The sequence below is a fragment of the Microplitis mediator genome, chromosome 10, assembly GCF_029852145.1.
Source record: "Microplitis mediator isolate UGA2020A chromosome 10, iyMicMedi2.1, whole genome shotgun sequence".
In the NCBI taxonomy this organism is placed as follows: Eukaryota; Metazoa; Arthropoda; class Insecta; order Hymenoptera; family Braconidae; genus Microplitis; species Microplitis mediator.
In genome coordinates, this window is record NC_079978.1 from 7,104,876 (window position 1) to 7,115,187 (window position 10,312).

Sequence of the window (10,312 nt, forward strand, 5' to 3'; positions counted from 1 at the left end):
TACACACTACCTATACATTTAAAATTTTATTGCATTATCATTTTGAATACTTATAACATATTGCAATGTGTTAATTGACTTTTATTAGCTCTCAGTTATTACTTATTCAGCAATTTAAACATTTATTGTCATTATTCATTTTTGTAACTGAATTGTTGCAAATTCCTATAATCGCGTTCGTTAATAATAATAATAGTAATAATAATCATAATAATAATAAATATTAACATTATCAATAATAATAATGATAATGATATCAGCAAATTAACTAAATTAATTACGTCATTATAAAAACTATAATTTAAAAAAATAATTATTTATAAAAATTAATCTGTTCAAAAATAATTTTCATTTAAAATCAGATGGCGTTGTGATCATAAAACATCAGACATCTAGTGACAATTATTGATACTCCATTGCAAAAGGTGAGTAGCGAGCGTTACTCTTTATCAGTAAGTGTCTCTGTCCTCCATCTCCATCTTTACATAAATTTTTGTAGTATCGCAGCAGCAGCAGCAGCAGCAGAGGTTATTGGTTATTCGAATCCGTCCACTCCATCCCCGTTTAATTCCCCCTCTTTAGTTTTCCCGCAATCACTGTCATCACGAGGATACACGGGTACCGCTAATAAGTTTCCTTAGCTCCCAGGATGGCCGCAATGATGCTGTCCAACTGTTCGCGAATCGCGCCCCGGACATTAACACGTTTAACTTCATTATCACGTGCTGAGGTGAGAAATAAAACATAAATAATTTCATACATTAATAGTAATTAATATTTTATACATAAAGGTTACCAATCGTTTTCTTTTTTAACTGAGTAATGTCTGTCCTCGTGGACGGCCTTGTGTTTTTTTAATTTTTTTTTTATCAAAGAACAATGGGATTGGTAATAAAATTATAAAACCAGTGAAGGTGTCCTTGGAGTAATCACTCTAACCTATAGCTTTTGCATTACATAATCATGATGATACCTTTTGTAATATTGTATTAGTACTCACTGTCATGTCCATCAAAAATCATCGGTCAAACCGGTGTGATAAGTATAAATTCACCTGCGGGTTATCGTACTTATTTTTTGTAAAGTTGATAAGACGCTGATTGTTTGTCGCAACAGTTGCACTTAAAAATAATTTATAAATAACTTTTGTGTCAGATTTTTATAAATAAAAATAGTTTTATAATTATTTATTAATAGTTTTAATGTTTGTTTAATTACAGATCGTACGCTCTCTGCATCTCGAAGGTGAAGTCTATGATAGCATTTTAATTTCATCAAATTAAATGATAAATTTATTTGTGATAATTAATGTGACGTGTTTATTTTACAGGGCGTGTTCTTAGACTAAAAACAAGGAGTTTAGCTAATGAGTTATCTCATATGTAAGTAAATAATTGATATCCATTAACTTTTTTTTTCAGTTTGATAAAATTGAGGGAGATGGATTGATAAGTATTTATTTTTTATTTTAGTTTATCCAAGGAAAGTCCCACTTGTTGGACTCAAGCGAGACACATACGTTCGTCTCAAGTATTATGTAAGTTTATAAATAAAACAATAAATTTATTTTATGGAGTTCAGTATTTATGAGTACAGAAAATAATTTTTTTTTCTTTTTCTTTATTGTTACAGGGGAGCTAAAAGATATTGTCGTTCCACCTTTTGCAGAAAGTGTAAACGAAGGTGACGTAAGGTGGGAGAAAAAAATCGGAGACCAGGTAAAAGAGGATGACGTCGTTTGTGAGATCGAAACCGATAAGGTAATGACTTAATATAGTGCCGTATCTAAAAATTGTTCCGTTATTTTTACACCAAGATAACAAATTTATTAAAAAATTTGTATTTAATAACGATTATCTTTCCATAGACCTCTGTACCTGTTCCATCCCCTGGTGCTGGTGTGATAAAAGAGCTCTTTGTCAAAGATGGTGACACCGTGAAAGCCGGACAAAAGTTGTGTAGCATCGATATTGGTGCTACTGGTGGAAATGCGGCTGCAGCAGCAGAAGCTCCGAAAGCTGCTGCACCACCACCGCCACCACCACCACCTACTCCAGCAGCAGCAGCTCCAAAAGCAGCAGCCGCTCCACCACCACCGCCTCCGCCATCAGCAGCGCCCGTATCGCCTCCAGCTGCAAGACCACCACCGCCCCAAGCACCCACTGCCTCAATGCCCGTAGCTGCCATTAAACATGCCCAATCATTGGAGGGCGCCAAAGTTCAATTGCCTCCTCTTGATTACTCTCGTGAGATTATCGGCACTCGAACTGAGCAAAGGGTTAAAATGAATCGAATGCGACTTCGTATTGCCGAACGTTTGAAGGAAGCTCAAAATGTAAATGCCATGCTGACAACTTTTAACGAAATCGACATGAGCGGTATAATGGAATTCCGTAAACAACATCAAGATGCCTTTACTAAAAAATACGGTCTCAAAATGGGATTCATGAGTCCATTTATCGCAGCTAGTGCTTATGCACTTAAAGAGCAACCAGTGGTTAATGCTGTTATTGATGGCACAGATATCGTTTACCGTGACTTTGTTGATGTCAGTGTAGCTGTTGCTACACCAAAAGGTCTTGTTGTACCGGTATTGCGTAGCGTAGAGAACAAAAATTTCGCTGAAATCGAAATTGCTCTGGCTGCAATGGGTGACAAAGCAAGAAAAGGTAAAATATCTGTTGAAGATATGGATGGCGGTACCTTTACTATCAGCAACGGAGGAGTCTTTGGTTCACTGATGGGTACACCAATTATCAATCCTCCACAGAGTGCCATTCTAGGTATGCATGGCGTTTTCGACCGACCAATCGCTGTCAAGGGACAGGTAAATTTATTTCATTTAAACTTTACCGCTGTAATAAATTTTTGAATTGCATCTAATTTTTTTATTTTAATTTTTTAAAGGTCGTAATACGTCCCATGATGTACATTGCTCTGACTTACGATCATCGATTGATTGATGGACGTGAAGCCGTTATGTTCTTACGTAAAATAAAGGAGGGAGTTGAAGACCCGAGAATAGTTTTAGCTGGTCTTTAAATTTAAAATCCATCTGTTATCACATCACATCGAGAACGCCTTGCAACTTTTTGCATAATTGTACAAACAAAACATGTAACATAATTTAAATTTTCATTTTATTAATTATCATATTAATCTATGGACAACAATCGTTATTGTCAAGTTGTTTTGACATCAATAGATGTTTAATTAATAGGATTTTTCCTAATGCAGTACATTGACGTTCATATCAATCCGATTCATACATTTTATTTTTGTTTATCATATTCATTTGAATTGTTGTTATTTTCCGTTCAATACTCATTTTACTTAAACAAATAAAATAAATTATTAATACCGTAATGATGGCAAATGGGCAAGCGTTGTGATTATATTTATAGATAATTGAAGAGAACTATTCTGCGTAAACCAAAATGTATATAATGTAACAAAAAATTATTACGTTATGAGCGGAATGGAGATTATTGAAGAGTATCCATAAATTTTAATACTAATTTTCACAACCTTCACATTCTGAAGCGAACTAAGAAAAAAATAAAAAATACGTATTCTTAAGCTTCAATTATTTATCTTGTGTTCATTTATTTATTTATTTTTTTTTGTAGAAAATTCTGAAATACGTATATATTTATTTTAGAAAACCATAACAAATAGGTGATACTTCTTCGGTATTTCACAAGTCAGTTCCCTCGTCTACAAATATAAGACGAAGATGAAAATTTTTAAAAGAATAAATCGACCATTACTTGTAGTCAATTATCGTTTTTAGTATTTATTTAATTTCAATGGTTTTAGATGATTTTTAATTTAACATTAATTTAAAAGCGCAAACAATTGTAGACGGGAATTTAATCTTTATCATAGATGTATCGACATGAAAGTAAAATAAAATTTCATCCACTCATAAAATATTATCTTTTTTGCATTAATAATTTAATTATTTATTAGGGGTGTGCGAGTTGTTCAAACTTACGAATTATTAGTATCCAATCTAATGGAGCTATTCGGGTCGAATTTCAAATCGGGAAATTCTAATTTTCGAATTATTCGTAAGTTTTTGAATCATTCAAAAATTTTCTTTTGAACGGCTGAAAATTGTAATATTTTATCTAATAATTCAAATTTTTGCCAGAGGTAAATAAAGCTCAGACATAAATCTATGAAAAAAATATTTTTGATTACTTTAAAAACTAAACTCTCCGTTAAATAAAAATTGAATATTTAAAAGCTGATCAGAATTTTCTCGATTCGAATCAAGTAAATTGAAAAGTTACAAATAATTCGCAAAGTTACGAATTATTCGATTCGCACAACCCCTAGCATATACTTACCTAGGGCATACATATAACGTTACTCATAAATTTAGTGTCAAGTAATTTTTAAATGATTTTTTAAAGAGACTTTCAACTTTGACCCCAGTAAATTTTATGTATGAACTTTGAAACTGTTTCAATAACAACTTTTATATTATTGTTTATTTCAAAAATTCAAATATTTATCAATACGTGACTTAAGACCTTTTAAATATTCCCGCTTTTTGAATTCAATTTTTTTTTTTTTTATACGATTTTTCTATTGGTGATTTTATTCTTCTGTACTTGTCAAGATGGCGGCCTCCTACAGTTTGGAGTGACTTGTGATTTCAGGTGACTGTCAAAGCATTAAGAATAAATGGTATGTATTTTTTAGTAATATTAAATGAAATACACTTAAATAATACTGATAATTAGGTTAATTAACATTCCTATTATTATTAATTGTCAAAAATAATTGTGTAATTATAATTGAAACAAGTGAGTTTGTTGAAAGATATAAAACAACAAAAAGTATAGGTTATTGATACTGATAAGTTTAGTTTTTTCGGAGTAACAAAAAAACTGAGTAATGATAATAAATATATGAATGAAAGTAAATGAATTGATTATTATTTGAAATAGGGTCAGAATCAATCAGGCGCAGGAGGTTCTGGTGGAGATAAAAAAGATGACAAAGACAAAAAAAAGAAGTATGAGCCACCAATTCCAACGCGAGTTGGTAAAAAGAAACGTCGTACCAAAGGTCCAGATGTGGCTGTCAAATTACCTCAAGTGACTCCACATACTAGATGTAGGCTTAAGCTTTTGAAGTTGGAGAGGATAAAGGATTACTTGTTGATGGAAGAAGAGTTTATTAGAAACCAAGAAAGACTTAAGCCCCAGGAGGAGAAAAATGAAGAAGAGAGATCTAAAGTTGACGACTTGAGAGGAACTCCAATGTCCGTGGGAACGTTGGAGGAAATAATTGATGATAATCATGCAATAGTATCCACTTCAGTAGGTTCTGAACACTACGTATCGATTCTTTCGTTTGTGGATAAAGATCAGCTGGAGCCTGGTTGTTCTGTTTTACTAAACCACAAGGTTCATGCAGTCGTTGGTGTTCTCGGAGATGACACAGACCCAATGGTTACTGTTATGAAATTAGAAAAAGCACCTCAAGAGACTTATGCTGATATTGGAGGTAATTATATTGATGTTTTGGTTTAGAAATATTGATTGTAATTTTATAAAACTATTGATTGTTGATAGGTCTTGATACGCAAATTCAGGAAATCAAAGAATCAGTCGAATTACCCCTAACTCATCCAGAGTATTATGAAGAAATGGGTATTAAACCACCAAAAGGTGTTATTTTGTACGGTCCACCTGGTACTGGCAAGACTTTACTCGCAAAGGCTGTAGCAAATCAAACTTCCGCGACTTTCTTGCGTGTCGTTGGTTCTGAACTGATTCAAAAGTACCTTGGAGATGGTCCCAAATTAGTTCGTGAACTCTTCAGGGTTGCAGAAGAACATGCACCGTCAATTGTATTTATTGATGAAATAGATGCTGTTGGTACTAAACGATATGACAGTAACAGTGGTGGAGAAAGAGAAATTCAACGAACTATGTTGGAATTATTGAATCAACTTGATGGTGAGGAATACTTTTTTTTATTAAGTATCATTACCATCTAATTATTATTTGTATTGATCTTAGTAATTAACCTGGTTGATTGTTTTTAGGATTTGACAGCCGTGGTGACGTAAAAGTAGTTATGGCAACAAATAGAATAGAAACTCTAGATCCCGCTTTAATTCGTCCAGGTCGTATTGACCGAAAAATAGAATTCCCGCTTCCTGATGAGAAAACCAAGAGACGTATTTTCAACATTCACACCAGCAGGATGACCTTGGCGCCAGATGTTAATCTATCTGAATTAATAATGTCAAAGGATGATCTCTCCGGTGCTGACATTAAAGCCATATGTACTGAAGCCGGTCTGATGGCACTGCGTGAACGTCGTATGAAAGTCACAAATGACGATTTCAAAAAATCTAAAGAAAGTGTTCTCTACAGGAAAAAAGAAGGATCACCAGAAGGACTTTATTTGTAAAAAATATCAGCGCAATATTTCTTATTATCTTTTTATTAAATTGAACCATTTTATCAACTTACTCATTTGTGCTCTTATTTTTTCCAAAATATATGATAAAAATAAAAGTAATAAATTAATTGTAATTTAATTTAATTCTAAATCATTGATATCAATTCCTAAATTTTTTAATAAAGGCTCAAAGTATGATCGTAAAATTTCACATGTTTTTAATGCATGCTCTTCGTGTTTTGTCAGAATTACTTCCTGGTCTTTAATTACCCCCGAATATCGTGCTTCGTATATATAACACGCTCCTCTTCGTGATAATTTATCGTTTTGAAAAAAATCCAAAAATTATTAGACGTTGACTGATTTTAACAGTTCCATGACAACTAATCCCCGACAATGGATCCCACAAACAACCGATCTCACTGACAAATTCATAAAATAATTAATTATTAATTAATTACTATGACATGAGTAATTAAAATTCACTGTTGTAAATATAAAATCTTAAATTATGTAAATTAGTTGTTGATAAAAATCAATTGATGATCAATTGTTGATGGGATCAGATGTCGGTGGGATCACTTGTTGTGGTATAAAATTGTTGGGATCAGTTGACGGCACACCGATTTTAACATCATAATTAAATTAACTATTTAAATGATTAATTTCTTAGGTACAATTAAATCAAGAAGAGATGATATCTATTTTAGATTCTTTGTTTTATGATGGGAAAGTTGACAAAACTATTAATGCAAATGAAGTCGTCTATGGAGCAATTCCATACCTAATTCCCACCCTAGGACATGAAAACTCCTTGCGGATTTCGTCCCGTAAGATTATTTTTTATTTTATGTTTACTGTATCCATTATCTAGTTTTATACCAATCAATAACTTAAAGTAATTAAAATATTTACATTATTTTTAATTCTAAATCATTGATATCAATTCCTAAATTTTTTAATAAAGGCTCAAAGTATGATCGTAAAATTTCACATGTTTTTGATACATGCGCTTCATGTTTTGTCAGAATTACTTCCTGGTCTGTAATAACCCCCGAATATTGAGCTTCGCATATATAACACGCTCCTCTTCGTGTTTTTTCCAGGATGTCATTTATTTCTTTCGGATGTTTAATGTCTTTGAACAGTGAATTAGCAAGACCTTTGTACTTTCCAAGAACATAAGCTGTTTTAAATCCATCAGTATAACCTCTATCAAAATCCTCTTGAAGAACTAACTCTGATCCTACGTCAATACCTTCTCTGAAACCAGTCTATAAAAAACAATTATTTTTTAAAAATTAATTTGATCATTACTCTTGTTATTAATGAGCTAAATTTTATGTGAGTTAAATTTTATAGTTACGGTATTGGCAGTCTCTGTTACACGACTCCACGTTTTCGAAGCGATTTCTAAAGATTCGTCGAGTTCATTACAATCATCCATAATTTAATTATTTTTATCGTTATTAAAAAGTATTTGTGTACTTTGGACTTACATAAATTTATAAATAAAAATTTTTTTATTATAAATAATAATAAATATAAAATATGAAATGAACAAGTGGACGTATTTTTAGTCTAGTCTAGACAGTCCCTGCCATTTGTTGGAGAACGAAAAATCTTGCGGCAAATATTTGAAATTTTTAAATAAAAAAAGTGTTTTGTAAAATATAAATTATACAAAAATGAATCCTACTGGTGGTGCAGTGACAGCACAATCTGAACAAAAGTAAGTAATGGAGATGTTTTAAATTTAAATTATTAAAATAAAGTGAAATATATATTTGGAGGTTACAATTATGTTTATAAACACGAATGTGTAATTATGAAATTAAAATTTTTAAATTAAATTTAATTGTAGGATTGTTGCATTGATCCAGAAAAAACCTAAAGGAGTTACTGGAGATGAAATATCACAGGAGTTAGCAGATTTAGATAAACAGCAGCAAGTAACTGTTATAAATAAACTTCTTAAATCAGGACAAATTGGTATGGTACAGAGGGGAAAGACACAATGTTTTGTTATAAAAAATGCAGGAGCTGCGCCGACGATGAAGGGTGCTGACAATGAGGAGAAAATTGTTTATAATATAATACAACAGGGTGGAGATAAAGGAGTATGGGTCAGAGATATACGGAGACAGAGTCAACTGTATGATAAACAGGTCGATAAAGTGTTGAAGAGTTTGGAATCAAAGAAGTTTATTAAGGAAATTAAATCTATTGCTGCTGGAGGAAAGAAAAAACTCTATATGGTGTATGGCATTGAGCCGCACAGATCTGTTACTGGAGGTGCATTTTATCAGGGTCGTGAATTTGAGACTGAATTTGTTGATGTTTTGACACAGCAGTCTTACAGATTTTTGACTGAAAAGAGCGAGCATGCTAAACAAATGGACGTTGGTCCACTTGCTTTGAAAAAAATGTCGTACGCTTCTTGGAGAGACGTTGCTAAATTTATCGCTGATCTAGGAATAAGCAAAGTAATTTTATTTGAACATTCAAAATTTCTATCTTTTAAGTTTTAGCAAAAAAAATTATGATCCTGAAGTTAACAGACAATTAATAACTTTCGGATTTTTTTTTTAACGAATCAATTGCAAGAAAAAAAAATTAAAAATATGCACTTATAGAAAATTAAAAAAACTACAGGTGCAATTTTATAAAATATTTTTTTTTTTTGTAAATTTCGTTGTGAAAAAAATCCAAAAATTATTAGACGTCGGCTAATTTCAATATCAAAAATAAATGATACTGAAAATAACAAACAATTAACAATTTCTGTTTTTTTTTTTTAAACAAATCAATTGCAAGAAAAAAAATGAAAAATATGCACATGTAGAAAATTAAAAATACTACAGGTGTAATTTTTTAAAATCTTTTTTTTTTATAATTTATCGTTTTAAAAAAAAAATCAAAAAATTATTAGACGTCGGCTATGAACGTGAATTTAGCAGACATCAGACAAATTTCAAATTATAAATAAATAGAGTAAATAATTACAAAAATAATAATTATAAAAAATGCACTTATTAATTTTTAAATTTTTTAAACGCGCATTTTTTCAAAATTTTATTTTATCAATTATTTACTCTATTTATTAATAATTTGAAATTTGTCTGATGTCTGCTTCATTCACACTCATCCTCGGCTAATTTCAATATCAAAAATAAATTAATTAACTATTTAAATGATTAATTTTTTAGGTGCAATTAAATCAAGAAGAGGTAATATCTATTTTAGATTCATTGTTTTATGATGGAAAAGTTGACAAAACTATTAATGCAAATGACGAAGTCGTGTATGGAGCAATTCCATATTTAATTCCCACGCCAGGACTTATGAAAACTCCTTGCGGATTTTGTCCCGTAAGATTATTTCTTATTTTCTATTCACTACATCCAGTATCTAGCTTTAAATCCATCAATAATTTAAAATAATTAAAATGTCATTATTTTTAGATTCAAAAAAATTGCGGCGATTCCGGTGATGTAACTCCATTGAAATGTCCATATTTTAATGAATGGCTTGATGTCGATAATTAAGCATCCTACATACCAAATATTTACAATTTAGTCATCAATCAATGACTAATTAAAGTATTACACTAAATAAATATAAATTATTTAACAATCATGTACAAACTATTAAAAAATATTTTTAAATAAAAAACAATTTATTAAAATATCATAATTAATTTCCCGCGTAAATAATAATCTTTACCCGCCAAAATTAAATGGCGGTAAAAAATTAAATGCTGCCAACTTTTTTGACAGATGTTAGATAAAAAAATCACAGCGTAATCTGAGTATGAACTGTTCTCATATCCTAACATTTGTCTTTATTTACATATATTTATAACAAAAACATAAACAATTTA

At 30.9% G+C, this 10,312-nt stretch overlaps 4 protein-coding genes across 4 annotated transcripts; 3 read left to right on the forward strand and 1 right to left on the reverse strand.

Moving 5' to 3' along the window:
• Positions 1–501: 501 nt before the first annotated feature.
• On the forward strand, positions 502–3,933 carry LOC130675923 (dihydrolipoyllysine-residue succinyltransferase component of 2-oxoglutarate dehydrogenase complex, mitochondrial). Its single transcript, XM_057481827.1, has 7 exons — positions 502–730; positions 1,221–1,245; positions 1,331–1,382; positions 1,473–1,537; positions 1,633–1,760; positions 1,868–2,827; positions 2,908–3,933. Exons 1-7 carry the CDS (start codon positions 650–652, stop codon positions 3,040–3,042), a joined length of 1,446 nt encoding a protein of 481 aa, XP_057337810.1. The 5' UTR covers positions 502–649; the 3' UTR covers positions 3,043–3,933.
• Positions 3,934–4,606: 673 nt separating this feature from the next.
• On the forward strand, positions 4,607–6,557 carry LOC130675925 (26S proteasome regulatory subunit 4). Its single transcript, XM_057481829.1, has 4 exons — positions 4,607–4,698; positions 4,962–5,523; positions 5,592–5,978; positions 6,068–6,557. Exons 1-4 carry the CDS (start codon positions 4,696–4,698, stop codon positions 6,436–6,438), a joined length of 1,323 nt encoding a protein of 440 aa, XP_057337812.1. The 5' UTR covers positions 4,607–4,695; the 3' UTR covers positions 6,439–6,557.
• A 164-nt stretch (positions 6,558–6,721) lies between these two features.
• On the reverse strand, positions 6,722–7,936 carry LOC130675929 (uncharacterized). The gene is made up of 2 exons (XM_057481835.1): positions 7,796–7,936; positions 6,722–7,703 (listed from the first exon to the last, which is right to left on the reverse strand). Exons 1-2 carry the CDS (start codon positions 7,874–7,876, stop codon positions 7,341–7,343), a joined length of 444 nt encoding a protein of 147 aa, XP_057337818.1. The 5' UTR covers positions 7,877–7,936; the 3' UTR covers positions 6,722–7,340.
• An 84-nt stretch (positions 7,937–8,020) lies between these two features.
• Positions 8,021–10,109, forward strand: LOC130675927 (probable DNA-directed RNA polymerase III subunit RPC6). The gene is made up of 4 exons (XM_057481833.1): positions 8,021–8,161; positions 8,294–8,915; positions 9,639–9,800; positions 9,894–10,109. The coding sequence occupies exons 1-4, from the start codon at positions 8,118–8,120 to the stop codon at positions 9,975–9,977; spliced, it is 912 nt and encodes a 303-aa protein (XP_057337816.1). The 5' UTR covers positions 8,021–8,117; the 3' UTR covers positions 9,978–10,109.
• The last annotated feature ends 203 nt before the right edge of the window (positions 10,110–10,312 follow it).